A 27,492-nucleotide genomic window follows, 5' to 3' on the forward strand; every position below is an offset into this window, starting at 1 on the left:
GCCCACATCTATGACTCCAGAGGAAAACACCAATGCCATCTGGGATTCTGGTGCACGGGGGCTCCCGGAGAGGGCGGCGCCAGTCCTCCTGGTTGCTGCCCCCGAGGAGAGCTCATAAGCAACACCCCACGAGCAAACTTGAGCCTCGGGACCACAGGTTAGACTAACTTTTCTGCTCTAAGCGACCTGCCTGGTGAACTCAGGGCATAGGCCCACAGGAACAGCTGAAGACCTGTAGATAGGAAAAACTACACGCCCGAAAGCAGAACACTCTGTTCCCATAACTGGCTGAAAGAAAACAGGAAAACAGGTCTACAGCACTCCTGACAAACAGGCTTATAGGACAGTCTAGCTACTGTCAGAAATAGTAGAAAAAAGTAACACTAGAGATAATCTGATGGCAAGAGGCAAGCACAGGAACCCAAGCAACAGAAACCAAGACTACATGGCATCATCGGGGCCCAATTCTCCCACCAAAGCAAACACTGAATATCAAAACACACCAGAAAAGCAAGATCTAGTTTCAAAATCATATTTGATCATGATGCTGGAGGACTTCAAGAAAGACATGAAGAACTCCCTTAGAGAAATGAAGGAAAACAAATAAACAAGTAGAAGCCTACAGAGAGGAATCACAAAAATCCCTGAAAGAATTCCAGGAAAACACAATCAAACAATTGAAGGAATTAAAAATGGAAATAGAAGCAATCAAGAAAGAAGACAGGGAAACAACCCTGGATATAGAAAACCAAAGGAAGAGACAAGGAGCCGTAGATACAAGCATCACCAACAGAATACAAGAGATGGAAGAGAGAATCCCAGGAGCAGAAGATTCCATAGAAATCATCGACTCAACAGTCAAAGATAATATAAAGCGGAAAAAGCAACTGGTTCAAAACATACAGGAAATCCAGGACTCAATGAGAAGATCAAACCTAAGGATAATAGGTATAGAAGAGAGTGAAGACTCCCAGCTCAAAGGACCAGTAAATATCTTCAACAAAATCATAGAAGAAAACTTCCCTAACCTAAAGAAAGAGATGCCCATAAGCATACAAGAAGCCTACAGAGCTCCAAATAGATTGGACCAGAAAAGAAACATCTCCCGCCACATAATAGTCAAAACACCAAACGCACAAAATAAAGAAAGAATATTAAAAGCAGTAAGGTAAAAAGGTCAAGTAACATATAAAGGCAGACCTATCAGAATCACACCAGACTTTTCACCAGAGTCTATGAAAGCCAGAAGATCCTGGACAGATGTCATACAGACCCTAAGAGAACACAAATGCCAGCCCAGGGTACTGTATCCTGCAAAACTCTCAATTAACATAGATGGAGAAACCAAGATATTCCATGACAAAACCAAATTTACACAATATCTTTCTACAAATCCAGCACTACAAAGGATAATAAATGGTAAAGCCCAACATAAGGAGGCAAGCTATACCCTAGAAGAAGCAAGAAATTAATCGTCTTGGCAACAAACCAAAGAGAAGAAAAGCACACAAACATAACCTCATATCCAAATATGAATATAACAGGAAGCAATAATCACTATTCCTTCATATCTCTCAACATCAATGGCCTCAACTCCCCAATAAAAAGACATAGATTAACAAACGAGGACCCTGCATTCTGCTGCCTACAGGAAACACACCTCAGAGACAAAGACAGACACTACCTCAGAGTGAAAGGCTGGAAATCAACTTTCCAAGCAAATGGTCCGAAGAAGCAAGCTGGAGTAGCCATTCTAATATCAAATAAAATCAATTTTCAACTAAAAGTCATCAAAAAAGATGAAGGAGGGACACTTCATATTCATCAAAGGAAAAATCCATCAAGATGAACTCAATCCTAAATATCTATGCCCCAAATACAAGGGAACCTACATACATAAAAGAAACCTTACTAAAGCTCAAAACACACATTGCACTGCACAGAATAATAGTAGGAGATTTCGACACCCCACTCTCATCAATGGACAGATCATGGAAACAGAAATTAAACAGAGATGTAGATAGACTAAGAGAAGTTATAAACCAAATGGACTTAAGAGATATTTATAGAACATTCTATCCTAAAGCAAAAGGATATACCTTCTTCTCAGCTCCTCATGGTACTTTCTCCAAAATTGACCATATAATTGGTCAAAAAACGGGCCTCAACAGGTACAGAAAGATAGAGATAATCCCATGTGTGCAATCAGACCACCACGGCCTAAAGCTGGTCTTCAGTAACAATAAGGGAAGAACACCCACATATGCGTGGGAGTTGAACAATGCTCTACTCAACGATAACCTGGTCAAGGAAAAAATAAAGAAAGCAATTAAAGACTTCTTAGAATTTAATGAAAATGAAGGTACAACATACCCAAACTATGGGATACAATGAAAGCTGTGCTAAAAGGAAAACTCATAGCTCTGATTGCCTGCAGAAAGAAAGAGGAGAGAGCATATGCCAGGAGCTTGACAGCACACCCAAAGGTCTAGAACAAAAAGAAGCAAATACATCGAGGAGGAGTAGAAGGCAGGAAATAAGCTCAGAGCTGAAATCAACCAAGTAGAAACAAAAAGGACCATAGAAAGAATCAACAGAACCAAAAGTTGGTTCTGTGAGAAAATCAACAAGATAGATAAACCCTCAGCCAGACTAACGAGAGGACACAGAGAGTGTGTCCAAATTAACAAAATCAGAAATGAAAAGGGAGACATAAGTACAGATTCAGAGGAAATTCAAAAAATCATCAGATCTTACTATAAAAGCCTATATTCAACAAAACTTGAAAATCTGGAGGAAATGGACAACTTCTTAGACAGATACCATGTACCGAAGTTAAATCAGGAACATATAAACCAGTTAAACAACCCCATAACTCCTAAGGAAATAGAAGCATTCATTAAAGGTCTCCCAACCAAAAAGAGCCCCAGTCGGGTTTAGTGTAGAATTCTATCAGAACTTCATAGAAGGCCTCATACCAATACTATCGAAACTATTCCACAAAATTGAAACAGATGGAGCACTACCGAATTCCGTCTATGAAGCCACAATTATTCTTATGCATAAACCACACAAAGACCCAACAAAGAAAGAGAACTTCAGACCAATTTCCCTTATGAATATCGACGCAGAAATACTCAGTAAAATTCTGGCAAACCGAATCCAAGAGCACATTAAAACAATCATCCACCATGATTCAGAAGGCTTCATCCCAGGCATGCAGTGACGGTTTAATATACGGAAAACCATCAAAGTGATTCATTATATAAACAAACTGAAAGAACAAAACCACATGATCATTTCATTAGATCCAGAGAGAGCATTTGACAAAATTCAACACCCCTTCATGATAAAAGTCCTGGAAAGAATAGGAATTCAAGTCCCATACCTAAACATAATAAAAGCTATATACAGCAAAGCAGTTGCTAACATTATACTAAATGGAGAGAAACTTGAAGCAATCCTGCTAAAATCAGGGACTAGACAAAGCTGCCCACTCTCTCCCTACTTAGTCAATATAGCTGTTGATGTTCTAGCCAGAGCAATCAGACAACAAAAGGACAGTAAAGGGATACAGATTGGAAAAGAAGAAGTCAGAATATCACTATTTGCAGATGATATGATAGTATAATTAAGTGATCCCAAAATTTCCACCAGAGAAGTACTAAAGCTGAGAAACAACTTCAGCAAAGTGGCTGGGTATAAAATTAACTCAAATAAATCAGTAGCCTTCCTCTACACAAAAGAGAAACAAGCCGAGAAAGAAATTAGGGAAATGACACCCTTCATGATAGTCCCAAATAATATAAAATACCTTGGCGTGACTTTAACCAAGCAAGTGAAAGATCTGTATGATAAGAACTTAAAGCCTCTGAAGAAAGAAATTGAAGAAGACCTCAGAAGATGGAAAGATCTCCCAGTGCCCATGGATTGACAGGATTAATATAGTAAAAATGGCCATTTTACCAAAAGCGATCTACAGATTCAATGCAATCCCCATCAAAATACCAATCTAATTGTTCAAACAGTTAGACAGAACAATTTGCAAATTCATCTGGAATAACAAAAAACCCAGGATAGCTAAAAATATTCTCAACAGTAAAAGGACTTCAGGGGGAATCACTATCCCTGAACTCAAGGAATATTACAGAGCAATAGTGATAAAAACTGCATGGTATTGGTACAGAGACAGACAGATAGACCAATGGAACAGAATTGAAGACCCATAAATGAACGCACACACCTATGGACACTTGATTTTTGACAAAGGAGCCAAACCATCCAATGGAAAAAAATAGCATTTTCAGCAAATGGTGCTGGTTCAACTGGAGGTCAGCATGTAGAAGAATGCAGATCGATCCATGCTTATCACCCTGTACAATGCTTAAGCCCAATTGGATCAAGGACCTCCACATCAAACCAGATACACTCAAACTAATAGAAGAAAAACTAGGGAATCATCTGGAACACATGGGCACTGGAAAAAATTTCCTGAACAAAACACCAATGGCTTATGCTCTAAGATCAAGAATCGACAAATGGGATCTCATAAAACTGCAAAGCTTCTGTAAGGCAAAGGATACTGTGGTTAGGAGAAAACGGCAACCAACAGATGGGAAAAGATCTTTACCAATCCTACAACAGATCGAGGCCTTATATCCAAAATATACAAATAACTCAAGAAGTTAGACCGCAGGGAGACAAATAACCCTATTAAAAATGGGGTTCAGAGCTAAACAAAGAATTCACAGCTGAGGAATGCCGAATGGCTGAGAAACACCTAAAGAAATGTTCAACATCTTTAGTCATAAGGGAAATGCAAATCAAAACAACCCTGAGATTTCACCTCACACCAGTGAGAATGGCCAAGATCAAAAACTCAGGTAACAGCAAATGCTGGCGAGGATGTGGAGATAGAGGAATACTCCTCCATTGTTGGTGGGATTGCAGACTGGTAAAACCATTCTGGAAATCAATCTGGAGGTTCCTCAGAAAATAGGACATTGAACTGCCTGAGGATCCAGCTATACCTCTCTTGGGCATATACCCAAAAGATGCCCCAACATATCAAAAAGACACGTGCTCCACTATGTTCATAGCAGCCTTATTTATAATAGCCAGAAGCTGGAAAGAACCCAGATGCCCTTCAACAGAAGAATGGGTACAGAAAATGTGGTACATCTACACAATGGAATATTACTCAGCTATCAAAAACAACGACTCTATGAAATTCATAGGCAAATGGTTGGAACTGGAAAATATCATCCTGAGTGAGCTAACCCAATCACAGAAAAACACACATGGTATGCACTCATTGATAAGTGGCTATTAGCCCAATTGCTTGAATACCCTAGATTCATAGAACACATGAAACTCAAGACAGATGATCAAAATGTGAATGCTTCACTCCTTCTCTAAAAGGGGAACAAGGATACCCTTGGCAGGGAAGAGAGAGGCAACGATTAAAACAGAGACAGTAGGCATACCCATTCAGAGCCTGCCCCACATGTGGCCCATACATATACAGCCACCCAATTAGACAAGATGGATGAAGCAAAGAAGTGCAGGCCAACAGGTTCCGGATGTAGATCTCTCCTGAGAGACACAGCCAGAATACATCAAATACAGAGTCGAATGCCAGCAGCAAACCACTGAACTGTGAATAGGATCCCCGTTGAAGGAATCAGAGAAAGAACTGGAAGAGCTTGAAGGGGCTTGAGACCCCATATGAACAACAATGCCAAGCAACCAGAGCTTCCAGGGACTTAGCCACTACCTAAAGACTATACATGGACTGACCCTGGACTCTGACCTCATAGATAGCAATGAATATCCTAGTAAGATCACCAGTGGAAGGGGAAGCCCTTGGTCCTGCTAAGACTGAACCCCTAGTGAATGTGATTGTTGGGGGGAGGGCGGCAATTGGGCAAGGATGGGGAGGGGAAGGCGTTAGGGGGAAGTTGGGGTGGAAACTGGGAAAGGGAATAACACTAGAAATGTAAATAAGAAATACTCAAGTTAATAAAAAAAATTAAAAAAAAAAAAAGAAAAGCTAGGAGGGATTGTCCCCTTTTCTGGTAATGCGAAGGTTTGCATGGGATCCTGTTGCTATGAGTTTGGAAGAAAAGAAGTTTGTACATAAAGAAATGTTGGAGAATAATAATTTTCAGAAGCATTATGCAAGAAAGGAGGAAGTTTTGGCCATATCACAAAACATGTAGTGTTTTCTGGTTATGTTGGGAATGAGCTTTGTGAAAGAGAGATATGGGAAATGGCATTGACAGGGCTGTGAAGTTAAAATCTACTGAGCGTCTTTTCTGTTGGTGAGAATAACAGAGGGATATTTGTTGGACAGGGTTCTCAAAATGTCTTTTTAAGCTTTGAAAATGTCCTTCTTCTTAGGAACTATAGGCTGAAACATTTGTGGGGATTTTCTTATTATATTTGAAAACAGTAAAAAATTATTTCCTGTGTATACACTTCCTTTGCCAATATATACTTGTGTTTGTATGTATGAATAGTTAAATAGAACAAATTCTGTATTTTATAGCCGGAATGATCAGTCCTCTGTATCCTAGCTTGTGCATTTGTATGAATGAAACCATCAGAAATACTGAGGTTGCTCAGACACTGAGCCACCAACCAGTCAACATACACCAGCTGATATGAGGTCCCCAACACATATACAGTAGAGGACTGCAGGGTCTGGACACAGTCAGAGAAGATGCTCCTAACTCTTAAGAGACTGGAGGCCACAGGCAATGGGGAGTTCAGGTGGATGAGGGGACATACTTGAGGAGACAGGGAAAGGAGGTATGGGATGTGGAACAATCAGTGTAGACAGTGTCAGCAATAAAGTCTGGGATGTAAAAAAAAAAAACTCTAAAGAAGGAAATGGAAAAAAAAAAAGAAATACATAAAAAATCTCACCAGTACTCAACATGTGTTTGTGGTGGCATAAATGTTTCTAATCATTACTTTCTCTGTCAGCTGTTTCTAATTTGTTTATGTATTTCACCTTTGTGGTGTGTCACATGTGTCCATGATACCCACAGGGAATTCTATATCCTGATACCTGAGGGCATCATCTTTTGTTGTTGGTTTTCTCTTTCATTATATTTTTCATACAATGTATGAATCTTGTCCTTTGCCTCTTTTGCAACTCTTCCCAGATCCTTCCCACCTCCCTCTCTACTTAACTTTAAGTAAAGAAATAATGAAATGAACAAAAGACCAAGTAGACAGAAACAGTGACATAAGGAAGCAAAAGCCTACAAAGAATATGGCTTCGCTGTTCAAGATTAGGCTCATAACCAGAGTGTCCTGGGAGAAACTGTCACTGTCCCTAGATGTCTGGTCGTGTTGGTGTTATTGCAGTACGGAGGAAATGTTTTCAGGAGTGGGGAGGCTTTCTTGTCTCATGGTTTTTCTCTAGTCCCTTTTAAGGAGGGATTTCTGCTATGTGTCCAAGCCGACTGGTTTTCTCTCCAACATCTTAGAGTCTGTCATACTTGCACAGCAGTGAGTCTATTGTCATATCAGATATTCATGCAACAAAAATGATATTGAAAATTTATATTCGTGTGATTTCCCAGAAATCTTTTAACTGAGCACCACTCTTTAAAACACATTGCAGTTGGGTACCTCTTCAGACATTTCAATCACTTGGACAAAGATGATTGATTTCTATCTTGCCAAAACATCCTACCCTTTGGGAGTTGTTTCTTAGAAGAGCACAGTTTCTACTGGTGCCCCTCTGAAAAGACACCCTCTTACTGATCACAGCTCATGCTCTGGCTAGCTGTACAGCTTAGCAGTTGTGTGAATAGAACATCTGAATCATGAATGTCTCCATGTGCCCCTAAGTGTGTGGTTGGGCATCAGGAGATGATATTGCAGAAGGTTCATTTTCTGGTTTTCTTTTAAGTTCCTCAGCATCACCCAATGATTCTTCCATGAGGACTTCCCCATTGTATTACAGCAACAGTGTCATCCACACACTGAGGCCCCTAAGAAATCTAGCCCACCCCCGATCCTACTCTTTGGTGGGTATAATTGCCCTGTGGTTGTTTCATCATCTGAAAGTGGCAGATAAATGACAGATTTAACCTAGATATCTGTGTGGTAAAACGACAAGGGGTGCTTTAAAATTTCTTTAAGGAAAATTTCACACTTCAGGAAACAGGCATTATTGAGCCTGCTATCCATCTTTTATTTATTTATTTACTTATTTATTTTTGTTTTGTTTTTACTCTGTGTTGTCTTTATATTGTTGTTACAAGAGAAATATACAGTCGACCCTACAGTGTTGAAAAAAAATCACAAGTTTTACTTGAGATTTCCTAATAGATTATAAATGAATCGTTCGGTAACCTCTGGCTCCCTGGGGTTGAACTGACACAGTATTTAGTTTGCAAAATACTTTTGATCATTTCTTTGTTTTCTGCACATCTCTAAGAGAAGTTATTACCTGTTAAATATAGTGTCATTGTTATTTATAGGCATGCAGTTTTCTTTTAATGAGCTGCCTGCTAATCTTTTCTTCCTTTTCTATTTTTTTTCCTATTTTTTCAATGTTGTTTGGATTTCCTTCCCTGACAAATGGGTTAGAGGTAGTACAGAACAAACTGTTAGTTATCTCATTAGGGCGTTTTATTCTAAGCTATTATAATTCTTAGGAAAGTAGAGTTTTTGAAAAAGAACCCCTGGGTAACAATGTGTAAATGATTTTAGACATTTAAAATTCCCACTGCCTGGTGTCAGCCACGGCATTCATATAACAAACATGTTCACAAGCTGTCTATAAAAAAGCCCTGCTCCTTCCATCTCTGTAACTTGCCTGACAGTGGGAAGGTATTCTCTCTTCCCAGTTTCTACAGTGTGTAGTGGTGTAGATTTGCCCTCATATTGTCCTTTTAAACTTACTTAGATTTCCAGAGTTCCCTTCAATAAACCAACAGCGTCATGCATTTCTGTGTAATAACCTCCATGATCATGTGGCTGCCATGTTTTCACACTTTCTGCGTCCCTTCTTGTTTTTTGTTTGAACCTCTTTAGCTATTTTTTTTTTCCGTTGAAACTATTGTTAGCTGTTGAAACCTACATGAGGACGTATAGGGTAGCTCACCAGGTAAAGGTGATTATGCCCAACTGTGAGGACTTGAGTTCCATTCTGGCGATCCACACAATGGAAGGACAGAATTAGCTCTGACCTGCACATGCATGCCCACCCACATATACCTAAATAAATAATAAGCAAATTAATTAATTAATTAATTAATTAACGTTTAAAACGAAGTAGTTTTGGTGTTCTCCATAAACCTTTGTTTACTCCTGCTGGGTGACGATTGATCTGTAATATGTGAGGGACTCTGTGAGGAAAACAAGTTGAAAACAGAGAGGCAATTTAGGGGAGTGTTATAATAAATGAGGCTTCATAAATTATAAAGATGTGTAGTCATATTTAGGTTTAGTAGAAGTGAGAAAAGAAATTTCAAAAGTAGTAAAAACGAGCTGCCATGGTTTGGTATAATTGTGATTAGCCATGGGATTCAATCATTCAAAACAATTTCTGTAGCAATGATGATAAGAAAGTTGGTAAGGGAAGTAGTTGAATGATGTAAAGTCTACATAGGAAGGCATAATTAATAAGATCATTGCAGGTCATGACAATTTGATTATTATCTAAACTCCACTGTATGTTTATTATAAAGTAAATAGCCACATCACTGTTAAATTGCACTGAAGAGTGTCACTGCTTTAGGAATTGTAGGACCTGAAAGAATGGAACTGATAAATGGAGCAGACCAAAGTCTTAGGCAATGGCCTTTCGGAGACTCAGACTTAAGAAAGACCAGATGAGTGAAGTTCTTATGACTACCTGGTATGGTTACCAGGACAAGCCCAACATGACAGAAACTTCTTTCTCTGTAGAGGCACATAAAAGACAGTTTAAATACTTAATTGAATGGAAACAGCAATCAATAATGAATAATCAGAAGTAAATTCACTCCTGTATTAAGCCCTCAGATTTCTTCTCATCCAACTCCATTTCTTGACCATATTCCCACAATGAAGATGAAGGTTGGAGACAACAATCTGAGCAGAAAGAATTTGTTCAGCAGAGTTACGCTGAACTATGAAGGATTCATTTTAAATGTGAAGACCATTCAGAGTTGAGCATGGATGGGACCTATTCACTTTCCTCAGTCACATGTAAATGACATATTCCTTGTGGGCTATATGAGAAGATCTAGGAACTGAAGCCTACATGTTGTATGTATTTAGAATGTTGTATGAACAGGATATAGACATATACATCAATTCAGGGAAGTGGTGTTAGGAAAGAAGAGTGAAGGAGACATTGTTAATAAAACTAAGGAAGATACTTGGTTCATAAGGTGCAGGTTGGTAATCAGAGAGGACCCATCCTTCCTGAAGAATACAGTGTTGCTGATCTCATCTGCCAGTGAGGGGAGAGGGGTATTGAGAGAGGTGTGTTCTCTGTTCAGTACATTCTTCTCCTAAGCTCTTTTCTTGAATATGAGTATCTGTGTTCCCACATAGGATAACTGGGGTTTCTGTCTTATGTTAGTTTACAACAGGTCTCAGCCTCCCTAATGCTGTGACACTTTAACACAATTCCTCATATTGTGGTGACCCCAACCATAAAATTGTTTTTGTTGCTACTTTATAACTCATTTTGCTACCGTTATGGATCACAATGTAAATATTTTTGGAGACAAGGGTTTTCCCTAGGGGTCACAACCCACAGGTTGAGAATCACTGGTTCAGACTTTGTGTTTGTGACAAAATATCTGACATAAGTGGAAAGAGATTTACGTGGAGTTGTAGTTTTGAAGTATTTGACTCCATTGGTTCTGAAGGCAGGAATGTGTAGTAGAACCCATGTCTCCGTAGCTAACATGCAGAGATGAAGGATGGACCAGGCCTGGTTTAATCTTTAAAATATACTGGTGATGACCCCCGTGTTTCCCTATAAGTCTCTACTTAAACTTACTAGTGCCTTCTAAAATATTGTTAACAGGCATGTCCCACGTTCTTGATACATGACCTTGGAAGGAGATTTACGTATTCAAACTATAAAATGTAGCCACTACTATGGGAGGGAATGGAAGATCCATAAAGGGCCTACGTAAACTCTTTTGATATTCAGACCTGGATGTGAGGATGGTCTTACAGGCTCATCTTTCTTGACAGTTCTGTGTTCTTTATTATTTATTTATGTTTTGGAGGGGGATCATCTATTTACAATATTCCATGTCTGTCCTTTTTTTTTTTTCCTTTCAGTCTGTCTAATCAGAATTCTGTCGGCCCACTTAGCAATTTAGTAAAAGTTAAATTTTCTACAAGTGTGGATGAGGTTTCACCATGTTTATAAAACACTTCTCTGCCTGTTGAAAGGAATTGAGGATTTATGTCTTTGAATCACATGCCCCAAAATTTGAATTCCCTTCTGAACTTAAATTGCCTGGTTTCTTTTTTTTTTTTCTTTTGTTCATTTTTTTTAAATTTATTTAATACTTAATAATAATTCTTTGGTTTCCGGGCAAACATCCCCCTCCCCCCTCCCCTTCCTTATGGGTGTTCCCCTCCCAACCCTCCCCCCATTGCCGCCCTCCCCCCAACAGTCTAGTTCACTGGGGGTTCAGTCTTAGCAGGACCCAGGGCTTACCCTTCCACTGGTGCTCTTACTAGGATATTCATTGCTACCTATGAGGTCAGAGTCCAGGGTCAGTCCATGTATAGTCTTTAGGTAGTGGCTTAGTCCCTGGAAGCTCTGGTTGCTTGGCATTGTTGTACATACAGGGTCTCGAGCCCCTTCAAGCTCTTCCAATTCTTTCTCTGATTCCTTCAATGGGGGTCCTATTCTCAGTTCAGTGGTTTGCTGCTGGCATTCGACTCTGTATTTGTTGTATTCTGGCTGTGTCTCTCAGGAGAGATCTACATCCGGCTCCTGTCGGTCTGCACTTCTTTGCTTCATCCATCTTGTCTAATTGGGTGGCTGTATATGTATGGGCCACATGTGGGGCAGGCTCTGAATGGGTGTTCCTTCAGTCTCTGTTTTGATCTTTGCCTCTCTCTTCCCTGCCAAGGGTATTCTTGTTCCCCTTTTAGGGAAGGAGTGAAGCATTCACATTTTGATCATCCGTCTTGAGTTTCATTTGTTCTAGGCATCTAGGGTAATTCAAGCATTTGGGCTAATAGCCACTTATCAGTGAGTGCATACCATGTATGTCTTTCTGTGATTGGGTTAGGTCACTCAGGATGATATTTTCCAGTTCCAACCATTTGCCTATGAATTTCATAAAGCCGTTGTTTTTGATAGCTGAGTAATATTCCATTGTGTAGATGTACCACATTTTCTGTATCCATTCCTCTGTTGAAGGGCATCTGGATTCTTTCCAGCTTCTGGCTATTATAAATAAGGCTGCGATGAACATAGTGGAGCACGTGTCTTTTTTATATGTTGGGGCATCTTTTGGGTATATGCCCAAGAGAGGTATAGCTGGATCCTCAGGCAGTTCAATGTCCAATTTTCTGAGGAACCTCCAGACTGATTTCCAGAATGGTTGTACCAGTCTGCAATCCCACCAACAATGGAGGAGTGTTCCTCTTTCTCCACATCCTCGCCAGCATCTGCTGTCACCTGAGTTTTTGATCTCAGCCATTCTCACTGGTGTGAGGTGAAATCTCAGAGTTGTTTTGATTTGCATTTCCCTTATGACTAAAGATGTTGAACATTTCTTTAGGTGTTTCTCAGCCATTCGGCATTCCTCAGCTGTGAATTCTTTGTTTAGCTCTGAACCCCATTTTTTAATAGGGTTATTTGTCTCCCTGCGGTCTAACTTCTTGAGTTCTTTGTATATTTTGGATATAAGGCCTCTATCTGTTGTAGGATTGGTAAAGATCTTTTCCCATCTGTTGGTTGCCGTTTTGTCCTAACCACAGTATCCTTTGCCTTACAGAAGCTTTGCAGTTTTATGAGATCCCATTTGTCGATTCTTGATCTTAGAGCATAAGCCATTGTTGTTTTGTTCAGGAAATTTTTTCTAGTGCCCATGTGTTCCAGATGCTTCCCTAGTTTTTCTTCTATTAGTTTGAGTGTGTCTCGTTTGATGTGGAGGTCCTTGATCCACTTGGACTTAAGCTTTGTACATGGTGATAAGCATGGATCAATCTGCATTCTTCTACATGTTGACCTCCAGTTGAACCAGCACCATTTGCTGAAAATGCTATCTTTTTTCCATTGGATGGTTTTGGCTCCTTTGTCAAAAATCAAGTGACCATAGGTGTGGGGTTCATTTCTAGGTCTTCAGTTCTATTCCATTGGTCTATCTGTCTGTCTCTGTACCAATACCATGCAGTTTTTATCACTATTGCTCTGTAATACTGCTTGAGTTCAGGGATAGTGATTCCCCTGAAGTCCTTTAATTGTTGAGAATAGTTTTAGCTATCCTGGGTTTTTTGTTATTCCAGATGAATTTGCAAATTGTTCTGTCTAACTCTTTGAAGAATTGGATTGGTATTTTGATGGGGATTGCATTGAATCAGTAGATCGCTTTTGGAAAAATGGCCATTTTTACTATATTAATCCTGCCAATCCATTAGCATGGGAGATCTTTCCATCTTCTGAGGTCTTCTTCAATTTCTTTCTTCAGTGTCTTGAAGTTCTTATTGTACAGATCTTTTACTTGCTTGGTTAAAGTCACACCGAGGTACTTTATATTATTTGGGTCTCTTATGAAGGGTGTCGTTTCCCTAATTTCTTTCTCGGCTTGTTTCTCTTTTGTGTAGAGGAAGGCTACTGATTTATTTGAGTTAATTTTATACCCAGCCACTTTGCTGAAGTTGTTTATCAGCTTTAGTAGTTCTCTGGTGGAACTTTTGGGATCACTTAAATAAACTATCATATCATCTGGAAATAGTGATATTTTGACTTCTTCTTTTCCTATCTGTATCCCCTTGACCTCCTTTTGTTGTCTGATTGCTCTGGCTAAAACTTCAAGAACTATATTGAATAAGTAGGTAGAGAGTGGGCAGCCTTGTGTAGTCCCTGACTTTAGTGGGATTGCTTCAAGTTTCTCTCCATTTAGTTTAATGTTAGCAACTGGTTTGCTGTATATGGCTTTTACTATGTTTAGGTATGGGCCTTGAATTCCTGTTCTTTCCAGGACGATTATCATGAAGGGGTGTTGAATTTTGTCAAATGCTTTCTCAGCGTCTAATGAAATGATCATGTGATTTTGTTCTTTCAGTTTGTTTATATAATGGATCACGTTGATGGTTTTCCATATATTAAACCATCCCTGCATGCCTGGGATGAAGCCTACTTGATCATGGTGGATGATTGTTTTGATGTGCTCTTGGATTCAGTTTGCCAGAATTTTATTGAGTATTTTTGCGTCGATATTCATAAGGGAAATTGGTCTGAAGTTCTCTTTCTTTGTTGGGTCTTTGTGTGGTTTAGGTATAAGAGTAATTGTGGCTTCATAGAAGTAATTCGGGAGTGATCCATCTGTTTCAATTTTGTGGAATAGTTTGGATAATATTGGTATGAGGTCTTCTATGAAGGTTTGATAGAATTCTGCACTAAACCCGTATGGACCTGGGCTCTTTTTGGTTGGGAGACCTTTAATGACTGCTTCTATTTCCTTAGGAGTTATGGGGTTGTTTAACTGGTTTATCTGTTCCTGATTTAACTTTGGTACCTGGTATCTGTCTAGGAAATTGTCCATTTCCTGTAGATTTTCAAGTTTTGTTGAATATAGGCTTTTATAGTAAGATCTGATGATTTTTTGAATTTCCTCTGAATCTGTAGTTTTCATTTCTGATTTTGTTAATTTGGACACACTCTCTGGGTCCTCTCGTTAGTCTGGCTAAGGGTTTATCTATCTTGTTGATTTTCTCAAAGAACCAACTTTTGGTTCTGTTGACTCTTTCTATGGTCCTTTTTGTTTCTACTTGGTTGATTTCAGCTCTGAGCTTGATTATTTCCTGCCTTCTACTCCTCCTGGGTGTATTTGCTTCTTTTTGTTCTAGAGCTTTTAGGTGTGCTGTCAAGCTGCTGACATATGCTCTTTCCTGTTTCTTTCTGCAGGCACTCAGCGCTATGAGTTTTCCTCTTAGCACAGCTTTCATTGTGTCCCATAAGTTTGGGTATGTTGTACCTTCATTTTCATTAAATTCTAAAAAGTTTTTAATTTCTTTCTTTATTTCTTCCTTGACTAGGTTATCATTGAGTTATCATTGTTCAATTTCCATGTATATGTGGGCATCCTTCCCTTATTGTTATTGAAGACCACTTTTAGGCCGTGGTTGTCTGATAGCAGGCATGGGATTCTTTCCACTTTCTGTACCTGTTGAGGCCCGTTTTTTGACCAACTGTATGGTCAATTTTGGATAATGTACCATAAGGAGCTGAGAAGAAGGTATATCCTTTTGCTTTAGGATGGAATCTTCTATAAATATCCGTTAAGTCCATTTGGCTCATGACTTCTCTTAGTCTGTCTACATCTCTGTTTAATTTCTGTTTCCATGATCTGTCCATTGATGAGAGTGGGGTGTTGAAATCTCCCACTATTATTGTGTGAGGTGCAATGTGTGTTTTGAGCTTTAGTAAGGTTTCTTTTACATATGTAGGTGCCCTTGTATTTGGGGCATAGATATTTAGGATTGAGAGTTCATCTTTGTGGATTTTTCCTTTGATGAATATGAAGTGTCCTTCCTTATCTTTTTTGATGACTTTTAATTGAAAATTGATTTTATTTGATATTAGAATGGCTACTCCAGCTTGCTTCTTCTGACCATTTGCTTGGAAAGCTGATTTCCAGCCTTTCACTTTGAGGTAGTGTCTGTCTTTGTCTCTGCGGTGTGTTTCCTGTAGGCAGCAGAATTCAGGGTCCTCGTTGCGTATCCAGTTTGTTAATCTATGTCTTTTTATTAGGGAGTTAAGGCCATTGATGTTGAGAGATATTAAGGAATAGTGATTATTGCTTCCTGTTATATTCATATTTGGATGTGAGGTTATGTTTGTGTGCTTTTCTTCTCTTTGTTTTGTTTTCAAGACAATTAATTTCTTGCTTCTTCTAGGGTATCGCTTGCCTCCTTATGTTGGGCTTTACGATTTATTATCCTTTGTAGTGCTGGATTTGTAGAAAGGTATTGTGTAAATTTTGTTTTGTCATGGAATATCTTGGTTTCTCCATCTATATTAATTGAGAGTTTTGCAGGATACAGTAACCTGGGCTGGCATTTGTGTTCTCTTTGGATCTGTATGACATCTGTCCAGGATCTTCTGGCTTTCATAGTTTCTGGCGAAAAGTCTGGTGTGATTCTGATAGGTCTGCCTTAATATGTTACTTGACCTTTTTCCCTTACTGCTTTTAATATTCTTTCTTTATTTTGTGCGTTTGGTGTTTTGACTATTATGTGATGGGAGGTGTTTCTTTTCTGGTCCAATTTATTTGGAGTTCTGTAGGCTTCTTGTATGCCTATGGGTATCTCTTTTTTTAGGTTAGGGTAGTTTTCTTCTATGATTTTGTTGAAGATATTTACTGGTCCTTTGAGCTGGGAGTCTTCACTCTCTTCTATACCTATTATCCTTAGGTTTGATCTTCTCATTGAGTCCTGGATTTCCTGTATGTTTTGGACCAGTAGCTTTTTCTGATTTACATTATCTTTGACAGTTGAGTCAATGATTTCTATGGAATCTTCTGCTCCCGAGATTCTCTCTTCCATCTCTTGTATTCTGTTGGTGAAGCTTGTATCTACAGCTCCTTGTCTCTTCTTTTGGTTTTCTATATCCAGGGTTGTTTCCATGTGCTCTTTCTTGATTGCTTCTATTTCCATTTTTAATTCCTTCAACTGTTTGTGTTTTCCTGGAATTCTTTCAGGGTTTTTTGTGATTCCTCTTTGTAGGCTTCTACTTGTATATTAATGTTTTCCTGTGTTTCTCTAAGGGAGTTCTTCACGTCTTTCTTGACGTCCTCCAGCATCATGATCAAATATGATTTTGAAACTAGATCTTGCTTTTCTGATGTGTTTGAATATTCCATGTTTATTTTGGTGGGAGAATTGGGCCCCGATGATGCCTTGTAGTCTTGGTTTCTCTTGCTTGGGTTCCTGTGCTTGCCTCTCGCCATCAGATTATCTCTAGTGTTACTTTGTTCTGCTATTTCTGATAGTGGCTAGACTGTCCTATAAGCCTGTGTGTCAGGAGTGCTGTAGACCTGTTTTCCTGTTTTCTTTCAGCAAGTTATGGGGACAGAGTGTTCTGCTTTCGGGCGTGTAGTTTTTCCTCTCTACAGGTCTTTAGCTGTTCCTGTGGGCCTGTGTCTGGAGTTCACCAGGCAGGTCACTTGCAGCAGAAAAGTTGGTCTTACCTGTGGTCCCGAGGCTCAAGTTTGCTCGCAGGGTGCTGCCCACGAGCTCTCTGCGGAGGCGGCAACCCGGAAGATCTGCGCCGCCCTTTCTGGGAGCTTCCATGCACCAGGGTTCCAGATGGCGTTTGGTGTTTTCCTCTGGCGTCCGAGATGTGTGTGCAGAGTGCAGTCTCTTCTGGTTTCCCAGGCGTGTCTGCCTCTCTGAAGGTTTAACTCTCCCTCCCATGGGATTTGGGTGCAGAGAACTGTTTAGCCGGTCTGTTTCCTTCAGGTTCCGGCAGTGTCTCAGGCCCAGGGGTCCTGGCGCTCCTGGGCCCTCCTCTACGGGAACCCAGAGGCCTTATACAGTTTCCTCTTGGGCCAGGGATGTGGGCAGGGGTGGGCAGTGTTGGTGGTCTCCTCTGCTCTGCAGCCTCGGGTGTGCCCACCTGACCAGGCGGTTGGGTCTCTCTCCCAAGGGGTTTGGGAGCCGAGAGCTGCTGCGGGCCGGGATCCGCGGGTGTGGGACTTCCGGTAAACACAGGAAGTGCCCGGTCCTAGAGGAATTTTGCCTCTGTGTGTCCTGAGTTCATCACGTAGGTTTCTTGCAGTGGAAAAGTTGGTCCTACCTGTGGTTCCGAGGCTCAAGTTTGCTCGTGGGGTACTGCCTAAATCCCCTCCGCGGCGGCAGCAACCGGGAAGATATGCGCCGCTCTTTCCGGGAGACTCCGTGCACCAGGGTTCCAGATGGCGTTTGGTGTTTTCCTCTGGCGTCTGGATGTGTGCAGAGTGCAGTCTCTTCTGGTTTCCCAGGCGCGTCCTCCTCTCTGAAGGTTTAGCTGTCCCTCCCACGGGATTTGGGTGCAGAGAACTGTTTATCTGGTCTGTTTCCTTCAGGTTCCGGCGGTGTCTCCAATTGCCCGGTTTCTTGAACGTATAATGAATGAACGTGAAGTCTCTAACATGGAACACTATTAATATTTCACACTCATTAAGTTGTTGAAATCATTGAAGATCATTCTACCCAGTAGTTTGTGAATTCTAAGGAAAGTGAAGATTGAGAGAAGAGCAGTCAGGGTTTTGATGACCTTTGACTCCAAATTATAATATGTGTGTGAATGCTGATTTCCCGCAGATGAAGCACCTTTTTTCATATGTTGTTACTGTTTTTCAGAGCTGTCTTCTTACACTGTAGTACAAGCTAGCCTCTAGCTCATGACTGTCCTTTCATCCTCCCATGTCTGGCTTTATCTTATCCATTATTCACTAGGAAATAAAAACTGTGGCTCAGTATGAGACCAAACTTATCATCAAAGCATTGAGGATATGGTCAATTCATGAATCTAACAGGCTGCTTAGGTAGACTTTGTTCTCAGTATGATCTAGCAGTGTTTTGAGATGGTTCTGTAACAGTTCCTGTTGTGACCAGCAGATGCCTGCAAACACCATGGAATCATTGTGACCAGACCAGTTTAGAGAATGTAATTCTGGGTTTATGAAGGGTATATTGCTGGTCTATCTATGTTGTTTGTATTTGTTGCTTTGCCTTTTGAATCTAGACATCTAGAAAATTGAAAAGACTATTTTCTTTTAAAAGCACAGGAAGTTTCATATTAATTTTTTGGCAGCATTGAAAGTCGGTGTGTTTGTCATTTTAGAAAATGTATATAGAAATCATTGAAGAAAAACTTTGTGAATACTAGGACTTTATTATTTTATAGTATGTTCAGAATTTCTTACTCATCTTTCTTCATCTTCTCTAACTACTGCAGGAGATGTACTCAAAGGGAATAATCCCCCTCACTGCCATATCCACAGTACGGGCCCAAGGAGACAACAAATTTGAAATTGTTACAACACAAAGGACTTTTGTTTTTAGAGTAGAAAAAGAAGGTAAGATTATTTTCCATCCCTCTCTCTTTCTTTTCCTCCCTCCTCCGTCTCTTTCATAAAAATCTGGCTATGCAACACAGTCTGACACAGAATTCAGTGTCAGTCCACACTGACTTTGAACTCTGACCTTGAACTCTGAACCCTCTGCCCTCATTTCTCCAAGCACTGAGAGTTCAGGTGCACACCAACATACCTGTGTCCGAGATAATTTCATTATCACTGGAAACACACTTAGAGCCCTTCGTTTTTCACAAAGCAGACTAATAAAACAGGTAAGGAAACAACAGCCACTTTTAACTCCAGTGCTTTCAAATACTTTATATTTTAAAGGGAGTTTTTTTGAATGCATAATGTTAAAACCTAACATGTTTAACCTTATGTTAAAACTGATAAGTTGCTCTCTGTATGGTTATTGTTTCATAGAAAAATCATTTAGTAGGGAGCTATTTATTAAGTACAGGACGTTTGTTTAAGCTATGGCTGTATATCAGTGGAAAATGGACAAAAATATCCTCTCACAGAGACCGTTTCAGTGTGTGATCTTGATAATACAAAGTAGGTATTTAATAGTAAAAAGCAAATGTCCTAATTATAAACAAGTTGATTTTAGGGCAACATAGACAAGGAAGTTCTTAGCCAGATACACTGGCTTAGTAATCTTTGGGTCACAGATTTGGGCTGACTATTCTCACTGTATTATTTTTATGGGAATCATCAACTCTGTGACTCTTGACACAAAGGTGACATGTGGGGGAGAGAGAAATGGTTGCTGCTGAGAAAGATGACTCGAGTTTATCCCTGGGAACCATATTGTGGACAGAGATAATTGATTCCTGCAAGTTGTCTTCAGACTTAACCATGCACAAGGTGCATGTGTATCCCTACTCCTAAGCACATATATTTGTAGGCTCACACACAAACATACATGTATACACACATGCAAATGTGAACCCAACAGCAGAGATGTGAAATGTGCTTTGCAGAGTCTAAAAGTGTACAGAAGAGTATTTTCTAAAGTTGATTAGTACAGGAGGGAAAAGTAATGGGAAATGAATGTTCTGCCTCACACATTTGGTTGATTCTCATGATGTAGGTGGCTGTAAACCACACTAGGTTTAAATAGCACAGGTGAGGCTACATCCTGATAAAATAATATGATATTTTCCTTGTTTTAGGAACTGTGTTTGTGTAGATTTATAACTGGCCTGAGTTCTAGCAAAGTGCTGTCCCAGTATGCTCTATTTAAATAATGATCTATGAGGAGCTTACTGAGTATTGTGTATATACCAGGCATTTTGTCAAATCCAGCATCTTAACAACCTTGTAATGCACCTTGCATGATTATTGTTTGTTTTAAACATGAGAGCATCTACCAGCAGATGGAAACAACTCTGATGCTAACCACTGAGCAGCAGCAGCATTGCCCTTTATTTAGACTACTCCAATTCCAGGACATGTGTTAACATGTGGCGCCAAGAAAGTGATCAATAAATATATATTTTGAGAAAGTTCTCACTATTACTGAAGGTAATCAATAGTGCGTGTGTTCAGCTGCCTGTCAGGGAACAGTGTTTTTCAGACTTTGATTACTAATGATTTATGAGCCCAAACTAGAAGCTTAGGTTGTTACTGAAAGCATAAACACCACGCTAAGCCCCCAAAAACATAGCATAAAAATATCAAATAACAATGCTTATAGGACATATTATAATATATAACAAATTATGTTGATCTTGTATATGGATAGTGTAGAAAACATCTCATATTCCTATTTATTTTTTAATTTTAAATACATTTTTAACTAAAATAAAATCACAGTGCTTCTTCCCTTTTTTCCCTTGGTCCAGCCCCTCCCAAATACCTGTTCTCAGACTCCTTTCATGTTCTACCCTGAAGCTCAAGATAACCTCCTCTTCCCCAATTATTACATACACACACAAACACACACACACACACACACACACACACACACCCGTATTTACAAATATATAAATACAACTTGCTGAGTCAGCTTTTGTCTGTGTGTATATGATTTTCGGGATAACCAATTTATATTGGTTAACCATTATGGGACTCATCCCTGGAAGAGACTAACTTTCTCTGTCAACAATCAGTTGTCTGTAGTTCCTGTCCAGTACTGTGGACCTGTGGGAATTTTCTCCCTTTCATGTAACATGTCTGTTTGTATTTCCATTGTTCAAATGTTGTTTATGCAGACATTTCTGGGAGAGACAGTGTCACAGCAGCAGACTTCCTGGTCTTCTGGTTCTTAACATTTTTCCTACCCCCTCTCGACCTTGTGGCCTAAACCATAGATGCAGGAGTGTCATATAGATGTAGCTGGGCTCCTCACCATCCTTTGATGTCTGTATTGTGTCTAGTTGAGGTTTCCTGCTGTTTTCTCTATTTACTTTAAAACGAAGCTTCTTTGACAAGGGGTTGTAGCTATATTTATAGGTGAGTATTAGGATAAAATTCAGAGAGTAGTAAGAAATTATGCTAGTCTAGCAAAGTGGCTACAGTAGATTGTCTTCTACAACCTGTAACCTCACTAGCCCTGGAAAGTTGGCTAGCCTTCTTGTACCAGGCATTGTTCCCTCCTGTTGAGTGGACTTGAAGTCCAATTAGGCTGCTGTTGGTTTCCATCAACATGGGAATGCCGTTTACTGTGCCCTGTGGCCATCTCCCCATTTTCCTCATTCCTGTGGTTCCTAGATGCCACCACTGACTGTTAATTGCTTCCCTCCCCCTGGAAGCTTTCATAGTATTTCCTGGTACTGTGGAAACTATACTGCAGGACTGTAACTCCCTAAGCCATGCAGAGCATGGCTATTACCCTTCTTTACCTCTAAGCTAAGGTTGCTGAAGATAGCACACAGACCACAGGAATCATGTTATTCAAGTTCACTTGGTAGTTACAGTAAAACAACATTGGAATAGAGATCACTAACCTGGCCTACAGCCACCCTCGTTCCTTTATAAATTACCCCATAGTTTCTTGACTGCCTCTACCCTGATGTGTTTTATAGAACATTGTGTATGAGTAGCCTCTTCTGCAAATCATACCTAAAATACTCTTACAGTTTGGCATCTGTAACATTTAAAATATCCAATGTTTTGATTATTCTGGGTTACGTGATAAAAATATTGCTGTTTTCTTAATTAAATTTGCAATATGCTAAAATAATATTACTTTGAAATTAGTCTTCCTCAGAGAGAAATTTCATATTGAATCCTCTTGCTCTGGAATAAGGTGGTTATTTTGGGATTCATGGCATTATGGCCTCCAGTCATGTGTATATCTATTCATTGCTACCTATATGACTTTTTCTAGGCAGGTGATGCTATGGGAACATAGCCCTCAGGGTTAGAGCAGAGATGAATATTCTGATGGGGTTTGTGTCCAGCACTGCTCTCACATCTTGGCTGTCATTTGTAGGTGGTGTGTTTCTGTCTATCTGAGCACATTGCAGACAATGGATCACTCAGTCCCCCAAGAGAGCTCTGACTCAGATACCTAAGAGGGTTTTCAATTACAAACAATATATTAGACCTGGTATACGAAGAAGGGTTACAAGAACAACATGGCCAGAGCATGAAATTATGAAATATTTTCTGTCTCTTCCCTTTTGTTAAAAGTGACTCTCTGCTTTGTTGAGTACTCCGTATGGTTCTGGAAGTCTCTTATAGGACCATGCTAGAATTCTAAATTGCTTTAAAATATTATGTTACAAATAATGTCTTTTGAACAAAGGGATGCAGAAATCTCTACTTTGCACTAGTAATATTAATAATATTCGATTATTCTAATATTAATATTCTGGGATTAGGGAACTAGCTCAATTGTAAAGAACTTACTATGCAAGAACAAGAACTTGGGTTCCATCCCAGAGTGCACATAAAGCCAGGGGTAGAAGAAGTTGTGATTCCAGTGCTGCTATGGCAAAATATGAAGCAAATAAAGGAGAATCTGGACATTGACAGACAAGCTACTGTATCAGTGAATAAAAACCTGTCACAAACAAGGCAGAAGACCTATAGTGACACTGCAGGCTGTGTTCTGACCTCTATATTGAGACCATGACAGGCATTTGTATACACACACACACCCACACACACACGCACACACACTAAAGGTGACTGCTACTCAGTACTACTCAGACGTTTGCCCAGTTTCAAACTCTATATGTGTTTGTAAACTTTTCTGAAAATTGAGTGGCTATTCTGAAGCAATTAGTGGCTTCTTTAGCTCTGTGATGTTTTCTCTACACTGATTTTAACTAGGATCATCTGTGTGTCCATGAGTATGGAAGTTATCTATTCAAACCTAACCGAATGGCCTAACCATTTCATGCAAAGCTAAAGATGACTCTCCCTCACCCAGAATCCAACAGTTTTAAAAAATTTTCCACAGTTAGTCATAGGGCTCCATGAGACCCTTCTCCATCTATGATTGCCATTTGATATAGCAGTCTCGTCAAGACCCAGTGCATGTAAGAGTGGCTCTAATGAAATCACATTTGTAGTGGCCATCCTTTGCTGAAGATAGCATTTCTTAAGTTCCCCCCATCCCACATTTGCCTCTTATATGCTTTCTTAAAACATTTCTGAAAATTTCTCTGAGCTTTATCAAAATGAAGGCCACTCCATATTAAGGAATACATGTCTGGTACTGTAAACCTGGTCCAAACCCCATGGCTGGGAAGGTCATAGACCCTCACTGCTGTTGTATAAAATAGTCTTGGCACAAAATTATAGTTTAAATGGTTCTGTTTATATGCATAGAGCCTATTCTTTGCCATGAGCTGTAGTGAATGTGGAGACATGTAACTATTTAAAATAAATGACAGATGAGTCCCCAGCCCCCAAAGAGACATCCTTCCTTATTCTTTGCTTATTTCCCATTATTCCTGGAAGTCTCAGGAGGTAAATTGCCCTAGGGATAGATCAGTTTATGGTAGTACTGCTCTAATATATATATATGCTTAATACACGCAGTTGACAATTTCAAATTAATTACTAAGAGATTGAGATAATATGCTGGCTGTTATCCAAAAACAACAAAGTCTATTTTGTTATAGTTGTATTTGAAACATTTATGAATATTCAGCAAAGTAACCATGTTTTAGGTTACTTGGCAGAAATACCTTGTATGAAACCAACATTCAAGAGTTCTATGTATTCATTTGAAGGAAGCCAGGAATAGACTGGGCATTCTCAGGCAGCTAGGAGGAGTGCCTCCAAGCCTACCCCTATAGTGATACACTTTCTCCAGCAAGTCCACACCTTCTAATAGTGCCATTCCTTAGGCCAACCATATTGAAACCATGACATTTTCCTTTCTCTCTCTCTCTCTTTCTTTTTCTTCCTTCCTTCCTTCCTTTCTTTTTTCCTTTCTTTCTATTTATCTATCTATCTATCTACTTACCTATATATCTATTTATCTTTATTTATTGTTTTTTATTTACCTTTGATAGTCCCTCTCTTGTTTAGTTTGGGAGCCATTGCTCTCATTAAGCATAAAGCTTCCCGTTTGGTTTTTGCATTTCATCTCTTTTATCTACATCTATGGTTTCTTTCTTATAGAGGTTGTCTTTGCACATATGTTGTTGTTAGTCTACTAAGATATGCTAGAGGTTGTCTTTGCACATATGTTGTTGTTAGTCTACTAAGATATGCAGTGCCCTGAAAATGGGCAGTGTTTTGTGAACTGCATTGCCCTGCCATTTTTCATGGCCAGTTTATGAGACCAAAGTTCCTTTTATTCTGGGCTATTCATTTTTGGCTTAACATCCATGAGTCAGTAATGCCTTATTCCCTTTAGTACACTGATACTTTGACTGTCCATATATGTCATTTTAATTTTCTTGTATGTCTATTATCTTATTACTAAATTCTGCTCCCAGAGTGTTGTATCAATCATAAACACAGACATCTCAATTGTCTCTCCTCCTTGCTAGTTATCCAGAAGTGGTTTTTGGTTTTCCTTTTTTTCTGTAATTCAAAGTGGTTAGTGGATATTTTCTGTCCATATTTCTCAAAATTGCCTTGTAAGTTTAAAAGTAAAAGTATCGATATGCTCCTTTTAAAGTTAAGTCTGAGAGCTGATAGTGGTTCCTGCTGCTTTTTTTCTTGTGTTGTCCTTGCTCAGTGTTCTGATCTGCCCTCCTCAATTCAATTTTATTTTAACATTGTCCTTCATTCTCAAGATCTATCACTTATCCCCCTTTTTTTGATGGTGCCAAATGCAGTTGTGTAAGAGTTGAACTAACTTCCCTAAAGTTTCACCAATACATTTCTCAACGACCTCCAATAAATCCCTTCTCTCTGTTGAATGGACTCATGTATTATTCGATACCATTTGTATGACATTTATTCTAGTCCGTCCTCCATTATCTGTCAAATCTAACTTGACTTATTGTCTTGGTTGCTCCTTGGAGACTATGCCACCAGTTGTGTGTGGTACGTTACTGAAGGTCACTTAGCTTTTATAGAGGGAGAGTGAATACCATGTTTTTACCTTGGTAGCTGGGTTACAAAGCATTATTTTATATAATAAAGAACATAAATGGTATGTAATCACTAATAAGTAGATATTAGACCAAAAGCTCAGAATGCCCATTTTACAACTCACAGACAATATGGAGTATAGAAAGAAGGATGAAAGACCATGGTGTGGATGCTTCAGTTCTGTATTGAGAGGGGAACAGGATGATAGTGGAAGGTGGAGGGAGACGGGGACCGAGGAGGGGGAGGATTGGGGGGAACAATATCAGGAACTGGAGGAGATGTGAGAGAGGTACAGAGGGTCAAGAAATCAAACAAAAATATGTATCAGGGGGGATAAGGAACTGGGGATAGCCACTGGATGGTCCCAGACACCAAGGAAATGTAAGGTTCTGAGGACCCAACGGGGATGACGTTAGCCAAAATGCACAGAGAAGGAGGAGAGAAAACCTGTTGAGACCACCTCCAGTAGATAGGCAAGGTCGAGGGTTGGGGCCACCTACCCATCTCTAAGTTTTAAACCCAGAAATGTTCATGTCCAAAGGAAGAACAGGGACAAAAAATGGTTCCTTGGGAGGTCGGGCCAGTAACTGACCAATGCAGATGTGGATGCTTGGAGCCAACCATCAGACTGAGCTTAGGGAACCTGATGGGGGAGCTGGCAGAAGGACTGGAGGAGCAGTAGGGGATTGCAATCCTATTGGAAGAACAACGTAGGCTGGCCTGACTACCCAGTTCTCCCAGAGTCTAGACCATCAACTATGGAGTATACAGGGAGGGATCCATGGCTCTCGATACATATGTAGCCAAGGTTGGCCTGACAGAAAGGGGAGGGAATGCCCTTGGTCCTGTGGAGGCCTGATGCCCCAGTGTAGGGGGAGTGATGGGGTTGGAGAGCGTGGTTGGGTAGGGGAGGACCTTCATGCAGGCAAAGGGGACCCGGAGGTCAGATGTGTGATGGGGGGTTGGTGGAGGTATAACCAGGAAGTGAGATATCATGGGCTGAGGGGTTGGGTGGGATATCATTTGAGATGTAAACGAATGGAATGATTAATAAAAAAAATGATAGAACAGGCCAAAAAAAAAGATAGGCCAAAGATAATAAAAAAGTTATAAAGAATCATTTGTTGAGTATTTCCCTGCTTAACCCACCAGTTGTGAAGTGATGCTGCTTTTTTCTAAAAGCTTGGTTTTAGATATTTGGGAAAATCCAACAGGGGTGGGGTGTATGTAAATTAGAAGTTTCTTGACCTAGTTACAGTGAAAAAACTGAAAGGAAGAATCACACTTATATGGCCTTCAAAAGAACTCCTCTTTGTGTAACTACTTTTTGCAACTCTGACTCTCCATTCTCCATAACCTCCCAAAATACCATCACCAGCTGGTGGCTCCAAGCTCAAACCAAGACCCTAATGGAAATATTTCATTTCAAAATTATAGTAGAGAGAAAACCCAGTCTCCTGAATCATGTCAGACATGAAGAAGGTATTAGGTCTCCAGAAGTCCTTTGTAAATGCAGTCTTATTTGGGGCTGAAATGGAGCCTGAGATGTGGCGTCTTCTGTATGATCCTAGAAGAAGCTCATCATATTGGCTCCAGGGCTTCTGCATAGTCTTTTTGTTCTGTTAAAATTGAACTCCTGCCTCTGCTAATAGTGAAATTCAGGCTGCGATTATGGTAAAGAACTTTGTATGTGATGTGCTTCAGA

At 39.8% G+C, this 27,492-nt stretch overlaps 1 protein-coding gene across 12 annotated transcripts in view; it reads left to right on the forward strand.

Moving 5' to 3' along the window:
• The window catches only part of Arap2 (ArfGAP with RhoGAP domain, ankyrin repeat and PH domain 2), a 199,650-nt gene that overhangs the window by 61,901 nt on the left and 110,257 nt on the right, over window positions 1-27,492 (forward strand). For all 12 annotated transcript variants that reach the window (XR_005492952.2, XR_005492953.2, XR_010057366.1 and 9 more), the window contains 1 exon segment: window positions 19,157-19,277. Coding sequence is in view for 9 of the 12 variants with exons in the window: in XM_039091929.2 (XP_038947857.1) it covers window positions 19,157-19,277 (121 nt within the window). In the remaining 3 variants the exon portion in view is untranslated.

Source organism: Rattus norvegicus, chromosome 14 (assembly GCF_036323735.1).
Source record: "Rattus norvegicus strain BN/NHsdMcwi chromosome 14, GRCr8, whole genome shotgun sequence".
Classification (NCBI taxonomy): domain Eukaryota; kingdom Metazoa; phylum Chordata; class Mammalia; order Rodentia; family Muridae; genus Rattus; species Rattus norvegicus.